Below are 15,458 nucleotides of genomic sequence, written 5' to 3'. Positions count from 1 at the left end.
TAAAATCTTGAGGAACGCTCCGAAGAAAAAACCCAAAGAGGACAATATTTGCTAGCGATGGATTTGGATGGTTACATCTTAAAAACTTTGGATTCAAACGAATCTATGCCATAATTGTAAAGATATAGTTTTGTTTCCTGTTGATACAGATAGAGCTGCTCCTTCTTGTTCGTGGAGAGTAAAGAAGGCATATCATAATTGATGGAAGCTACAATTCAGCAGCTAGCTACCCTAAGTCTTCCAATATTTATTATGTGTTAGGGTGAGTACAATTTTCAATTTAATCACATTAAATGATTGATATAAAAGTCAAATCCAGCGTTACAATATTTTATGACTCCATTTTTTTTATAAATTATTCAACATAAGGATCACCATTTTCACAACCAAGTACTTTTCAGTCTCTTTCTTTCTTACAATTATACAGATGATAGTAACGTTATATCAATTACGTTCAAGAATTTCTCCTCATTATTCCTGCCCATCCAGGTTTTTTTCCCTACCTTCTCTTAGTATTAACAACCAACGTGTTGAAACACATTTAAAACCACTACTTTTTATTATCGATATTGATTCTTAAGGTTCCCACGCTTTCCTAGGCTCTCTTTGCTTAAAAGGTTCTCACACTTTCGTAAGCTCACAAGTAAAATTGATCATATCAAGCTTGAATGATTCTACGTGCATTCTAAATTACAAAAAAAAAAAACTTAATCTTTGGCTATAAAAGAAACACAAATGTGAGACATGTAGACACGAGCTTCTCTAAATACTTCAGTGAATCGAATAAAAAGTCGGAAGTTTTTAGTTTTAAAACCATAGTTTTAATAAGAGAGAAGGTATTAAGGGAGGTTGAAGGTAAATCATGAAAATTGTTGGGTTGATGAGTATATTAAAAACACAAAATGTGAGTTGGTGCATGGTATTCATTAAAGTAGGGAAAGTAATAATAATACTATATAATTGAGATTTAGAGATATGCACGTAAGCGGTGATGGCGTGAGCAGTGAGTCGGCCCATTAGGAGGACAAGTGACTGAGGAGTGGAACAGAAGTACTGGGCCTCCTTCACGACAAATATATACCTTAAACCAGATTCAAACACAAGTAGTGTCACCTATTTTGGACCAGCTATCCATAAATTTCTTACCCATATCATTTTAAAATTAAATTAAAATACACCAAATCAATGAACCAACCCTGGAAACTTGAGCCCAAGCCGACCCTAGAATTGGCCTCATTTGGACCTAATTTGAAAACAGTCTACAAAAATGATATTACTTGTTTTACTATTTTACTATTGCTAGCTATCATGTGGAGGTGGGTGTTATTAGCATTGATAAAACATAAGAAATGTCTTTCTTTTTTTAAAAAATATTTTATCATGTGACGAAGATAATTTACCAAAATTTACTACTTTTCAAGAAGTAATTATCATTCATTAGATAAGGAAACAAAATTCCAAATCCTATTTTGAATTAATCATTGCAAAAAAAAAGGTAACGAGTCCCAAAGCATAAGAGAAACAACAAAGCAAACCATAAAATTTAGTAAATTCCTTAATGACTAAGAGATACAACTAAGTAGCGATGTAAAAGAGACAGGTATTTTTGTGTGCGTGGGCAGAGGGCAGAGTAATGTAATCGGCAGAGATGAGAACTAAGCAGTGGTTTGATGTGGGCAGATACCCATTCTACCGTGCCTTCGATCGCTTCCTTTTCCCCACTCCCGCACACATAGATGAAGTTTCTTGCTGAAGGCTAAGAGTGTCACCGTCTGCAACGGTCTCAGAATCTCGGTCAGCTCAATCAGCGTACGAATCCTGAGTTCGTCCGCTTCCTCCAAGATTCTGAGCATCTCCCCGTCCTGTTTTTCCAGAGCTCTCTCCAGCTCCTCGCTTACCTCCTGCTCTCTCACTGATCTCATCGCTATCCCCACCACCGTCTGGTCGGCTATCTCCTCCTGGAGTCTCGCAAGCTCCGACGTCAGCCTCTCCTCTTCCTTGATGGTTCTCTTCTGCAGATTCTCTAGCTGCTCCATTTGCTGGGGCGACAGATCTCCCAATTCATCTACCGATTTCATCCGCTGCCGGAACTGGAGGAGTCGCGTTTCGAGATCGAGGCTTGTGAGGGAGTAGGCCAGGCGGATGAAGAGGGAGGGGCGACATCCCGCGATCCATAGGAGAGAGGTTTCTCTAGCGGTGCACCAGACAGGGGCGAAGTATGCGGACACGTCTTTTTTGGCTAGCTGGGTTCGTCGATCAATGTAATCTTGGAACCGCTCGATGTTCTTGTCGATGAGGTTGATGAGTTGGCGTTCGGTTTCTTGTGGGTCGGAATTTACTCTGCTTTGGACGCCGTCGAGGGCTTCGAAAAGCTCCCTCTGGCCCTCCTCTTGGAGCTTCATCCAGTCCTGGAAACAGCGGTTGGATTCAGCGTGGTCGCTGCTGCTCCCACTTTCCGCCATATCTCACGAACCTAAAGCGCTCTGTTTCATTTATTTATACATCTTAGCGAAACACGAAAAAGCATGGCATGTGTTGGAGAGCAGGAGACGTGCCCTCAAATCCTCCCGTCTTCATATTTGTAATAAATTAAATTATAAATTTATTTGGATTCATACATATAAAACCCCGAAATTCCATGAAAGTTGGGACATCAAAACGTTAATTGCATATGAATGTTTAGATGGAGGATGAATAAATTTCTATATGGATAAATGAGGCAGCAAAAAGACAACGTGTCTCTCTAGAGGGATCCTTAACACAGAAGGAAAAAAACTACATTGAGAATTCCGAAGTGTTCATATTGTGTTCCATTCCCCCCCTCCCCCTCTGAAAGTTCGAAAAGGGAAAAGAAATAAAAACAAAACCTTTGATTTGGTGCATCGGGCGTTGGCGTGTGACGTTTATCGATGTGAAGTAGGCGCATCGAAGTCGGAGATTGCTTTTCGCTCACCCTTCCTCTCTCTCTCTCAATAGGTTTGTGTTGTGGATCCTGAATGTGGCCACATATTCCACATGAATACATGCGTACAACCAACATTTAATTTTGGCCCACCCTCCCATTTATAATACTGTCAAATAGGTTAGGGTTATTATATGATATGATATTGTTCATTTTAATCTAAAGTACCTCACTTTTATATAATGTGTGATTTTCTTTTTACTTAGTTTTTCTACTTAGTTTATCTTTTAATTTGTTTGGTAAAATTTGTATGATAAATTCTAATTAAAGTTCGGAGGAAATGGCTTGAAAGAGTCTCGAAGAAGCATTTAAATTTGGCAGATCATGTAGTTACCCTTTCAAATCTTTATGCTACACGAGTGGTAAAAATAAAACGTCTTCCATTGTCTACAAGTAAATTTGGGTAAATAAAGGAAAGTATTAATTTTGCAAATATTTTAAAATTCATGTCTAATGGGTTCTTAATATAACAAAATCAAAATTTAATTAAAAGTTTGAAATTGCATGGATACTAAAGAAAATACATTTTTTAAAAAATTAAGAAAACAGAATTAAAATGAAATGGGGAATTGGGAGAAGAAAAAATGAGGGAAGGGTAATTAAATAAGGACGTTACAGATTCAAGTCTACAAGTAAATTAAATTTCAGAAATTAATCATAATTAAGACCGGTGTGCTGTCATATCAGAGGTATGATGGTTTAAGAATAAACCCTAAACCCGACACAGAAAAAAACACTAATTAATGCTATTTTAAGATATCACATAAATAATAACCATCATACTTACTTTAATCCTCGTCCTTACTTGTTTTAATAATAATTTTGTTTCGAGTTAACCATAGTTTTGTATTGTTGTAAATATTATATGTAGCAGTGGAATGAATGGAGCCAAAAGAAGCTCAACTCACAATATTATATGGAGCCTAAATTTGGTAGCGAAATAGACCGTCTTTCCTTCCTTCCTTCCTTCCTTGAATCAAGATGGTACCAAAAATTATGAATTGATATCAATTTGAAAGTGATTTTGGCAACATCCTAAAAACCATTCTTAATCAATCAATCACTACAAGATTACATGTATTGTATCACACGTTGAAGATTGCATATGAACATCTCAAAATTACCATTCTTTTTCTTTGTAATCTCCGCGATGAATCCAAATTTTCTCAACAGAGGCACAACCACACAGAAGAACAATGGAAATAAAAGAGAGAAACAAAAAAGAACAAAATGAACAAGTTATGTTATCATACATTAGATGAGATGGGGATGGGGTTGGGGTTGGGGTCTTTGTTGGTTATAGCAGAGGAGAACGATAGGTCAGAGAGAGTGAAGAGAAAAGCGTACCCTTTTCTTCTTTAAATGAAAATCTCTTCATTCGGTATCTGATGGTATATGTGATGATGGAGCGGCAGCAGAGTCCTCCACCTCCACCTTCAAATTCAACAATGCCGGTTTCAATTCCTCGTTACAGAACTGTTCATACTCTGCTTTATCTCCCCCTTTCCTCTTCACCTCCACCATCACTAATTTCTGCGTCAACTCGAATACCTCTGCTGCGATCGTCAATGGCCCTTTTACTCCTTCCCGCGACCCTTCTAAACTCACTCTGCAATCCTTCTTCCTCACCGTGAAACTCACCAATTTTGCGATCTCCTCCAATTTCGATATGATCTTCGACACCGGCGCACTGGACACAAATCTTGCCTCTTCCCCTCCGTCCTCAAACAACCCCGAAAGATCAAATCCAGGCGAGAACGAAATGATGTCAAATGCATTCAAACTCGCCGGTCTTGGGAGTGTACTAACCTTTCTTCTGGTCTCAATTATTTCGGAATCCGATTCGGATTGAGATTGATCCGACGAGGAATCGATAATATCGACATCGTTTTGGTCGTCCTCAACGCTGCAAACCTTATCATCTTCGATGTAGAATTTGATATGCTTGTAACCCTTTTTGAACCATCTATTCTCCATGATTTCTGGAATTGTGAAACGGGTTTCGGGGTTTGTGTCCAAAAGACGAGATAGGAGTCGAATTAGCTCCGGGGAAAACCATCTCGGACAACGGAACTCACCCCTGTAAATCTTCTTATACATTGCCATAATATTTTGGTCGTGGAAGGGCAGATAGCCGGCCATCAGAACAAACAGAATAACCCCACAGGACCAAATATCTACCTTTGCGGCCTCGTACCCTTTCCGGGTCAAAACCTCCGGAGCAACATACGCCGGTGTACCACAAAAAGTATGAAACAACCCATCTTGTCGAATTTGGTCGGACACGGCACTAAGGCCGAAATCGGAGACCTTAAGATTCCCATTTTCATCCAGCAACAAATTCTCCGGTTTAAGGTCGCGATGAAAAACACCGCGCGCATGGCAAAAGGCAACGGCGGAGATTAATTGCTGAAAGTACTTCCGAGCAACCTCTTCCTTCAATCGGCCCTTGGAGACCTTCTTGAAAAGCTCGCCGCCGCGTACATATTCCATAACGAAGTAGATCTTGGCCTTGGTGGCCATAACCTCAAAGAGTTGGACGATATTGGGGTGTCGAACGCGGCGGAGGATAGAGATCTCGCGTTTGATGTGGGCGATTAGACCACCCTTGAGGATCTTCTCCTTGTCGATAACTTTAATGGCGACACTTTGGTCGGTTTTAATGTTCCGGGCATGGTAGACCTTAGCGAAGGTGCCGTGACCAAGGAGCTTCCCGATCTCGTATCGGCCCAAAAGAAGAGCCGGCATGTCCTTCTTGGTAGTCTCGGTCTTCTTGTCGGTGTCCGGCCGGTCGGCCATAGATGGACACAAAATCAAGGAAATAAAGGAAAACGCAAGACTGATTTGGAGGCTAATCTAATGCGGTGGCATTAAAAAAGATGGCAGCTTTTTTGGGATGATTTTTCTTTTTGCTGGATTTGGGTTCCGAGAGGAGGTTTGAGCGTGAAACGATAAAGTTGATGTTTTTTCTTCTGATTTTGGCGAGAGAGAGAGAAAGAGATTGCGATTGTGGGTATATACACCATTACATTATAACTTCGCTCCTCTGTTTCTCTGTTTCTCTGTTTCTCTCTCTAGCCCTCTCTTGTCTCACCCATTTTCTGAATATTCATCGCCACGTATCATAAATCTTATTTATTACTATTTATTTCTATTTCAAAATGAAGCTTTGTGCCACAATTCAATATTTTAATTCATTTATTTACGAAAATTACCCATTTAAACACAACAAATCCTCCCTATTTCCTTTTATATGATACACAAATTTGAAAATATAATTAATACAAATGCAATGAATCCTGAAACAGTGGGGAAAATAATAATTAATGTTATATATTTAAAAATAATAATAATAAGGTTAAAAGACAGAGACACGCGGCAGAGTTTGAGGAGAAACAGAGGGTACAGCTGTAATTAAAATACGGAAAACACAAGTGGGCCCCAAGCAAACGGTAAACATTTTTTTTGTGTGGCCAGTACACTTTTGAATTAGATGGCGCTGACGTGTCTTCATGGCCCACACGTCCCCACTTCAAAATCCGTTGCAACTCGGTGCTCCTCACGTCCAACCTGGTGTCACAATACAGTCGGTAAGCGTGACCGTGACATTTGGCACCATACTTTTTCAAATGAGTATTAATTATTTTTTAAGTAAAGAAGAATTAGACAATTAACAAAGATATAAAAAATATTTCCATTAATGTTTGAAAATGAAGTATTAAACCCATATTTAGCTAAATTTATAAAACTGTACTAAATAAAAGAAACACTTCAAATTTTAAAATAGTATTCCACGGACGAGTTGAGTGGGTTCCGTTCTATGGAGGTCAAATAATGTTAAAATGGAAAAAGTAAGAGATAACGTGGGGTCCGGCACCGGCAGGGGAAGAAGAGGCGAGTCCACACGATGGACGGTGGTAGTTCGTTGACACGCAAAGGTATTGATAAGAACGCTGTGAAACACGCAGTTCCAGATATTGGCGCCCCCAAACCTTTCGGATTGTTGCACGCCAAAGAGCGGTGACGCCGACGCGTGAGCCCTAAAGGTGGCAACCATTCGAAATTAGAAAATGATCTTTCAACGCATCCTGGGGGCACTACTACTACTATTACTTATTCCGTTTTGTCATTTATTTCCAAATTTTATAATAAATTGCTTCTAATTTAATTAAATACAATATCGAATTTTCCTTTCATAAATAAAGCTTAAGATTTAAGAGTACATTAAAGTTCAATTCCAACTAAGATAACCGCCCAACCACCTACCAACTTATTAATCCAATAAATTAATTAGATTATTTGACAATTTTAACGTTGCTTTCATCTTTATAGTAATCTTTCTCAATAACATTTGAACTTTTGGTATTTATATACTTATGACTCAATTTAATTGGGACAGATGGGTTTTAGCTTGCCGAATTAATAATTAAATAATATTTTTTAAAATTACAAATTTGGTCAAATTGGGGCTTCATTGATTATGGGCCTCAACCCCAAAATCATGCAGCCCACACTTGGAAGTGTCCATACTGGCAGGGCCGTGGGCTGAAGGAGTCTGGCAGGCATGGGAATAGCGGTCTTCGCGAGTCCGCGACTGCCGCTGGCAGCAAGGCAGTCAAGGATGTTGACTGGGTCTTGAGATTTAGGATCAGAACGTATATTGAGGATTTGACCGTAGCATTTTACGCACTGCTGGCATCAGCTTCACTGCCACTGTTCCCAATAAACAAAGGTAAGATAAGTTCTGAAGTAACGGGGGAAAGAATAAGAAGTAAATTTGAGTAAAAAGGAGATTTAAAGATCGAGCACGGCAGAGGGAGAGAGGGGTAGCATCATGATTAATATGGGGGCAAAAGGGAGTGATCTGATGCTGCATGGTCAAAGCTTGGGCCTTGATATCCACGAAATCCCCTTTTCCTTCCACCTCCAATTCCATTAATCATCTTCCCACGCCTATAATTCTCGAATTTTCAGGCTACCAAAATGAATGATGTGTAAATAAAAGGTGTAACATTTTTTGGGTTACCTTTTGTCAGTAGTAATAGAAATAGCAATAATTTAGGAGTCAAGTCAACCTGTTTTATTCTGCCTGCCCATTCAGTGTCATTTTTCTTGATTATAAATTGACTTTCATACCTCCATTGTTTGTTCTTTCTTTTGGCCTTTTCTTCTGTTTTTACCCTTTTTTGCCCAACCACACCGCTCCTCTCTCCATCATACTAACTTACAGTATATGATTTTGAGATTAAACAAGTTGAAACAAAGTGCTTTTTTCAATGAAAAAAATTGACTAAATTGAGGGAATTTAGTCTCTTCCTCAACAAACTACTTGAAAGTGTATAAAATAAGAACCAATTACAATTACAACGAAATGATTTAAGGAGAAGGTAAGTGTAGACCAAGTGGTTGGTGGAGGTAAGGGCGAGAGGAGGAAGGGCAATGGGTTGGCACAGAAAATGAAGGGAGCCCGAGAAGATTCACGTGGATGATACTTCAATTCATTTCTATTAGCAATAGATCGTTGGTTTTGATCGTTACTTATTATCGTCAGTTTTACGAATTTAAAACATGTTTAGTAGAGAGTGATTTTCACATCCTTATAAGAAATGTTTCGTTCTCTTCTCCAACCAATGTAAAATCTCACAAAAACATACAATTTATAGGGTGTTCAGCTCAACACCACTTTGCATCTTACACCAATTTAATTAAAATGTATGGGACATAACATGTTATTGTATGAGATCTAACTTTATAGGTCAACTCGACCTACTATAAATGTTAGTCTATTTTTAACTATATACTTGAACAATTGTTGTTATAATGAGCTAGATGAGAAGGAGAAGTTTAAAATATAGGGAAAAAAAGGAGGGGTAAGATTTAAAGAAATGAGGTAAAAATGGTAATTAAAGCAAAACATAGAGTTAATTTTAGAATTAAATAAAGAAGACATAATATAATAAAAAGAATTGATAAGAAAAGATAATAATAAAAAAAAAAGAAAATGGGGTAAATTGATATGTTTATTATGATGTCCGCTTAAAAAAAGAGCAATAATTAGAGCGGAAGAAGAAACACAGCAGGTGGAGGAATTATTGGGAGTTGGGCAATATGTTGGGTGTGGGGGCATTTTAGTCACATAGACGTCGGCAGCCAGTCTTCGTGATTCAAAGGTTATTTCCGTCATTTTACCCGCGCCTTTACAATTCTCTCTCCTCCACAGTGAAAAAGGAGAAGCACAGAAGAGAGAGAAAGAGAGAAAATACAGAGTGCTGGAATCACTTGGCCTTGTCTTCCTGTTACCTCTCTCTTTCTTCTCCATTCCATTACTGCAATCCCCTTCTTTTTAATCGCCAACTCAACGAGCCACGAGATTCCCTTTCCTTCCTTCTCTGATTCGGCCATGGCGGATGATAAGGTACCTGTTATCTTCTCTTGCTTTTGTCCTTTGATTTTCTTCTTCTTCCTGGATTTGAATGTTGGGCTTCTTCGAAGAGGGGAAATGCGAAATGGGGAGGATGAGAGAGCGAGATTAGAGGGGGAATGTACATAGGAGCAACCAGGACGGTGTGTGTTGGGGGTTCTCTTCTTGCGTTTTGTTGGCAACCAGGACGGTGATCTCGTCCGGCATTATGAGAAAAGGATCGGAAAACACCTCCCTTATTCTTCTTAAACTTGATCTGAGATTTACATGATTTTGTTTCTGCATATTTTCTTGGCTGTTTTAGTTTTAATTTCTGTACTGCTTCTCAGAGTCTCTGCTTTTGTATACTTTTGAGCTCTCGATCTCTCTCTCCAGTACTCTAGATTTTATAATTTAATTAGTATACTTACATATTAGAGTTCAACTGAGCTTATGTATCCACGCTAGCGCTTGCCACCCGCTTGTTTGATTTTGATTCATGTTAGCTACTTGCATTGCATAGCTCAAGCCAATCTTCCGTTGCTTTTCATACCCCCTCCCTTTTTTTTGGCACTTATAAGGGATCCATGTTTGTCGGTCGTTTCTTTCTTTCTTCTTTCCTTTTCATTTGTTTTAAATAAAATTATTTTGCGGTGGATGTTAGGGCTTCTTACTGATAGTTGTTTAGAACTGTCTTAATCATGGTTTCCAAGATTTGTCTTTTTACGCGATCCCTCCACTCCGAACAACGAATTATTCTCTTCTATTTTTCCAATTGATTCTTTCCAGTCTCTAATGTTGTATATACTTTGCAGGCAATGTCAGCCCCTGTCGTTGATGGAAATGATCCAGTTACTGGTCACATAATATCCACAACTATAGGAGGCAAGAATGGGGAGCCCAAACAGGTTCAAATTCACATCAATCCTTCTCCCCTTACCTTCTATTTCTCTCATGTTTATGCTTAAAATATAGAATCTTTCGGTTTTCATGTGGTTGGCCAAAATTTTATATTGTTCTGCACGAACTTAATTGTGATACTTCACTTTTTCTTGGTTCTGTAGACTATAAGTTACATGGCAGAACGTGTTGTTGGGACTGGATCATTTGGTATTGTTTTCAAGGTATTCTACATGTTATCCCTCTTGAACTTTGATTCTTTTGACGTTGTATTGATCAAATAAGATATGATGCAAATGCATAAACCTTCTCTTTCTCAGGCCAAATGCTTGGAAACTGGTGAAAACGTGGCTATAAAGAAGGTTTTGCAGGACAGAAGATATAAGAACCGTGAGCTACAGTTAATGCGTGTGATGGATCATTCAAATGTCATTTCCTTAAAGCATTGTTTCTTTTCCACTACTACAAAAGACGAACTTTTTCTCAACTTGGTTATGGAATATGTTCCTGAAACCATGTTTCGGGTTTTGAAGCATTACAGTAATGCAAATCAAAGAATGCCAATTATCTATGTCAAATTATACATGTACCAGGTTTGAATAATGCTCCTTAATAATTTCATTTTTTTTTTATCACTACACGGTTTTTTCCCTCATGTCTAGTCTGTTTTTTTTTTTTTCCAGGTTTTTAGGGGCCTGGCCTATATCCACACGGTTCATGGAGTTTGCCACCGAGATTTGAAGCCTCAAAATATTTTGGTACTGTTCCTTGATGATTTGAAAGTGGCTACGGAAATTGAGATGAATTTTATTTGAAAAAAACAGTTGTAAAGGCCTGTACTTGTGTTTCATGATTGCCTAATGTCCTGCTTTCTTTCTGCAGGTGGATCCCCTTACTCACCAAGTTAAAATATGCGATTTTGGAAGTGCAAAAATGCTTGTACGTGGTTATAATTTTCAATATCTTGACAACATGAACAGATATCTATAGCATTGAATTTTCAATATATTGTTTCTTTCACAAATTTTGTTTTTGACATTTCCTGAGTGTAACACTGAAGCTTGTTTTTTAGTTTGTTTTTCCAAAGTGCCAATTTTCCTTTAGAAGAAATTAAGATTTACTGTTGTCATTTAAGATTCAAGGTTGCCTTGTTACATTGCACGTTGCACTTGTAAATGTTGGAATGATTTAACATGCTCATAAGCGAGAGCTCCAAATGAACATACCACTGACCAATTGAAATTCACTCTAGGGTGTGTGGGGACACAAGGATCCACAAAATGTCATTTTAGTTTGATCTTTTTATTATACTTTCCTGTCAAGTGTTGTTAGCAGCGTACGACCACTTGGACGAGTAAAAGGAAGTTAGTAGTTGCTTAGGTTTTAAGTGGTTGGATGTTATACTTTCTTTGCCCATTTTCTGTATTAAGGCTTATTCTATGTACTTTTATATGTGTGTTCCAGATGAAAGGTGAAGCCAATGTTTCATACATATGTTCACGCTTCTATCGGGCCCCAGAACTCATATTTGGAGCTACAGAGTATACAACCTCAATAGATATTTGGTCTGCTGGTTGTGTCCTTGCAGAGCTACTTCTGGGACAGGTAAGATTTTCAATGATTCTTTGTGACAAATATTGCCACAAGTGTAACCTGTTGAATAATATTTTTCTGTTTCTGTAGCCTTTGTTTCCCGGAGAAAATGCTGTGGACCAGCTTGTAGAGATTATTAAGGTACTTCTATCAATATTAGTAGTTCACTACTATTTCCACATTTTGTCTTACCTACCTACCTACCTACCTACCTTCCGATGGTTATCCTTTAGGTTCTTGGCACGCCAACTCGTGAAGAAATTCGATGTATGAATCCAAGTTACACAGACTATAGGTTTCCACAGATAAAAGCTCACCCTTGGCACAAGGTCTGTAACAAATTCAAGTTGATCCTAGAGCCCTCTTATCTCTTATGGTCTTGTTAGTTTTGAGCCTTTTCTCCAAGAAGTTGAACCTTTTCTCTTATATGCATTATGTGCCATTGATCAGGTTTTCCACAAACGAATGCCTCCTGAGGCAATAGATCTGGCTTCACGATTGCTTCAGTATTCACCTAGTCTCCGCTGTACTGCAGTAAGTTGAATACGCTTCAGTAGCTGTCTATATAGGAATGCGACATCATCTGTGCATTTCTTTTCATGTCACACTTCCATCTGGAACTTCAACTGTTTATTTTTTTACTGAAGATAAATACAAGTTCATGTTTCATTCCAGTTCATTAACTACACCATTGTCATATTGAGTGGGCATTGGCTTTTCTCTGCAACTGTGGCATATTTTGCTCCTCTTGAGAGTATCTCTTCTTTCCATGCAGCTGGAAGCTTGCACACATCCTTTCTTTGATGAACTTCGAGAGCCCAATGCTCGCCTCCCAAATGGTCGACCATTCCCACCCCTCTTTAATTTCAAACAAGAGGTCTGTTTACCAAATCACCATCATTTTATGACATGCTAATTCTATGTTGTTGAATTGAATATCACTGCAGTTTAGACATTTTATAACATTTTTCTTTAGAGCATAGATGGCCAATAGTTCTGATTATGACATAGAAGAAACATTGTAAATGGTCTTTATGCCTTTTAGGGAGTAGGTGAAAGTTCACATTGAATTGAATTGCGGCCCGCAATGCGTCTGCATTGATAATGATTGAAACTAATTGATGTTATCTTATTTTCATTAGGGTTAATGATAATTATAATTTCTGTTGCAGCTGTTGGGGGCCTCTCCAGAGCTCGTTAACAGGTTGATACCTGATCAAGTGAAACGACAAATGGGTCTTAATTTGAATCTAGCAGTGTCGTAAATATAGGCGTATAGAGCAGTTGGATTCTTCTTGTTCATGCGTGGTGCAAAGACTACCGACCAACTTCAAGTTCAACTCTGCCTGCATTAAACTGGGGCCGTTTATGTTGCTCTACTCTGAGACTTGCAGGTCGGGGGACTTTACCAACTCTTCCTTGACATGTTGTTCTCGCTGTTCTGACCTCCCAATTTCCATCCATCCCTCAATCTCAGTTCTAATATTACTGCAAGTTGTATATGTTTGGTAGTAAATCGAAGGAGGCCAGAGTTTGACTTAGCAGACAGCAGCTAGCTAGAAGAGGGATAGTTGTAGGTGGCAAATTGTGCATCTTTAGTTAGGAAGAGGGTATCTAATTTTATATATATGGCTGAATGGTTGGAATCTAGTTAGTTATTGGGTTCTGTTTCCAGTTCCAGGGTGGTCTCAAGATGGCTGACTTTGAATTGCAAAAACTTGTAGTTATTTTGTGTTCCAAGAATCTCTCCCCTTCTCTCAAATTGAATATGAATCTATTTGTTCTTTAGATCCCATTTCTTGCTGATTCTGTCTTAAACCATTGAGGGGAAGGCTCTGTTCATAACATTTGTCAATGGAAATTTTCTGGATTATATGTAGTTAAATCATTAGCTTACTCATAAAAGAAGTCAAATTAATAAACGAAAAGGGAATTAATAATTTCATGGTTCAGTGAAGTGAACATGGTAACGTCGGGAAGTGCTACTGATAGGGCTACTTGGACGTGGAAAATCGATGGAGTTCAAATTTCAGAGTAGAAAAATAGAAAATAAATTGGCCATTATCTCCGTGAATTGCGCCACATTTCAAAAGCCGGAATCATTAATGTTGGCGCCACTGGGTTGCAGTGAGACATGGAGCTCTAAAAATCTATTATTTCATCAACTCCCCCACTACCAGTAATCATGATTACATATCTAAACTAAATATAATCAAGGCTGTTGATTTTTTCTGTCCGTAAATGTAAAAAATCTGACGGCTCATGATTGCCACTCTCTACTGCAGGTCACAGCAAAGATGGAGACATTATGGTCTTGACTGTTAGGAATCACGACTCTCCACAATGGTATGATATTGGATATTGTCCACTTTGAGCATAAGCTCTCATGGCTTTGCTTTGGGCTTCCCCAAAAGGCCTCAGACCAATGGAGATAGTATTCCTCACTTATAAACCCATGATCTTCCACTAAATTAACCAATGTGGGACACTCCCAATCCCAATAATCCTCAACATTGACTACACAAAGGCTTTCCTCAGTCACTGTCAGGCTTTGTTGTTCAATGTTTTTGCAGGGGAAGGGATAATCTCAGCCATTCAATTACCCGCATCTCGAGGTTTCCTGGTCTTTCGGTTGATTTTCTTTAATTCTTCTAAATTGGCCACTGCTTTGTTTCTTCTTTTAGCTTTTTCTACCAGAAATCGCTTGTTTTTCAACGCACTAGCGTGTAGGAATTCTAAGAATGAAGATTTTTCGAGGTTGTCATTATTTTCCATGAGATATGGATTGTTTACTTTAAGACCAAAAAAGCTCAATTAAACATATTTATCCTGTGGGAAGTAGTGGATTCTTACATCTTAAACTTTGGCAGCCCTCTTATTTTGTGTTGACAATCTTGGCAATGGAAGTTGCAAAGCTAAAGATGGTTCTGTTGCTGTTCGCCTTCATCTGGCTGGTTTCTGCTTCAGACAGTCATTTGTCTCCGAAAGGAGTAAACTATGAAGGTCTGACCATTTCATGAATACCCATTATTTCATGTTATTCGAAAATTGGTTGAATGTTGGTGTCTTTGTTTCTTATGTTTTGCTCTGTTCAGTGGCGGCTTTGATGTCAATGAAGAGTAGGATAAGGGACGAACGGAGAGTGATGGAAGGATGGGACATAAATTCGGTTGATCCATGCACCTGGTTTATGGTTGCTTGCTCTACCGAGGGCTTCGTGGTTTCTCTGTAAGCTTCTCTATTTTGTTGTCCTCTTGGTTATCTATGCAAAAATGGTTCATATTTGACAATTTGGACCTAATGAGATTTTCTCCATGTTTAGTTTCCTGGGTAAAAACGACCCAAAAGAGGGTTGTACAACATTTGTTTTTCTTACTCGAAGGTAAAGCTGAAATATGCTTTTAATTATTGTTGTTATTGCAAGTGAGATGCCAAATATGGGCTTATCTGGAACGCTTTCCCCTAGCATTGGTAACCTGAGTCACCTTCGGACAATGTGAGCAACAAGCCTCCCTGTCCCTTCATTTTCTTCAAATCATTTCTTACACATCTATAATGATTGTCTTCTCAAGTAAAAATTCAGTGATTGTTCATACTTGGATA

At 38.5% G+C, this 15,458-nt stretch overlaps 4 protein-coding genes across 5 annotated transcripts; 2 read left to right on the top strand and 2 right to left on the bottom strand.

Annotated features, from left to right (window-relative positions):
- Positions 1–1,655: 1,655 nt before the first annotated feature.
- On the bottom strand, positions 1,656–2,462 carry LOC111433564 (protein DELAY OF GERMINATION 1-like). The gene has a single exon (XM_023070633.1). The coding sequence runs from the start codon at positions 2,460–2,462 to the stop codon at positions 1,656–1,658; it is 807 nt and encodes a 268-aa protein (XP_022926401.1).
- A 1,511-nt stretch (positions 2,463–3,973) lies between these two features.
- Positions 3,974–6,052, bottom strand: LOC111433713 (CBL-interacting serine/threonine-protein kinase 12-like). Its single transcript, XM_023070873.1, has one exon. It carries the CDS (start codon positions 5,759–5,761, stop codon positions 4,337–4,339), a length of 1,425 nt encoding a protein of 474 aa, XP_022926641.1. The 5' UTR covers positions 5,762–6,052; the 3' UTR covers positions 3,974–4,336.
- A 3,116-nt stretch (positions 6,053–9,168) lies between these two features.
- LOC111433714 (shaggy-related protein kinase eta-like) lies at positions 9,169–13,650 on the top strand. Of its 2 annotated transcripts, XM_023070875.1 has the most exons (13): positions 9,169–9,296; positions 9,336–9,377; positions 10,178–10,270; positions 10,427–10,486; positions 10,583–10,855; positions 10,946–11,020; positions 11,145–11,201; positions 11,727–11,867; positions 11,946–11,996; positions 12,089–12,184; positions 12,306–12,389; positions 12,631–12,732; positions 13,028–13,650. In XM_023070875.1, exons 2-13 carry the CDS (start codon positions 9,363–9,365, stop codon positions 13,118–13,120), a joined length of 1,140 nt encoding a protein of 379 aa, XP_022926643.1. In that variant the 5' UTR covers positions 9,169–9,296; positions 9,336–9,362; the 3' UTR covers positions 13,121–13,650. The 2 variants fall into 2 exon arrangements, with proteins under 2 accessions (XP_022926643.1, XP_022926642.1); XM_023070874.1 differs by having other exon boundaries at positions 9,169–9,377.
- Positions 13,651–14,397: 747 nt separating this feature from the next.
- On the top strand, positions 14,398–15,272 carry LOC111433722 (probable LRR receptor-like serine/threonine-protein kinase At5g45780). The gene is made up of 4 exons (XM_023070886.1): positions 14,398–14,612; positions 14,726–14,858; positions 14,951–15,083; positions 15,178–15,272. Exons 2-4 carry the CDS (start codon positions 14,756–14,758, stop codon positions 15,239–15,241), a joined length of 300 nt encoding a protein of 99 aa, XP_022926654.1. The 5' UTR covers positions 14,398–14,612; positions 14,726–14,755; the 3' UTR covers positions 15,242–15,272.
- The last annotated feature ends 186 nt before the right edge of the window (positions 15,273–15,458 follow it).

This window comes from Cucurbita moschata, unplaced genomic scaffold (assembly GCF_002738365.1).
Source record: "Cucurbita moschata cultivar Rifu unplaced genomic scaffold, Cmos_1.0 Cmo_Scf00043, whole genome shotgun sequence".
Taxonomy (NCBI): Eukaryota; Viridiplantae; Streptophyta; class Magnoliopsida; order Cucurbitales; family Cucurbitaceae; genus Cucurbita; species Cucurbita moschata.
This window is presented reverse-complemented; position numbering and strand designations above follow the sequence as displayed.

Coding starts and splice junctions, on each gene's coding strand:
- LOC111433722 (XM_023070886.1), top strand. CDS start 14,756: ATGGAAGTTGCAAAGCTAAAGATGGTTCTGTTGCTGTTCGCCTTCATC. Junction 14,859..14,950: donor GAAAGGAGTAAACTATGAAG/GTCTGACCATTT, acceptor TGCTCTGTTCAG/TGGCGGCTTTGATGTCAATG. Junction 15,084..15,177: donor GAGGGCTTCGTGGTTTCTCT/GTAAGCTTCTCT, acceptor CTCCATGTTTAG/TTTCCTGGGTAAAAACGACC.
- LOC111433564 (XM_023070633.1), bottom strand. CDS start 2,462: ATGGCGGAAAGTGGGAGCAGCAGCGACCACGCTGAATCCAACCGCTGT.
- LOC111433713 (XM_023070873.1), bottom strand. CDS start 5,761: ATGGCCGACCGGCCGGACACCGACAAGAAGACCGAGACTACCAAGAAG.
- LOC111433714 (XM_023070875.1), top strand. Junction 10,487..10,582: donor CATTTGGTATTGTTTTCAAG/GTATTCTACATG, acceptor TCTCTTTCTCAG/GCCAAATGCTTGGAAACTGG. Junction 11,997..12,088: donor AGCTTGTAGAGATTATTAAG/GTACTTCTATCA, acceptor GTTATCCTTTAG/GTTCTTGGCACGCCAACTCG.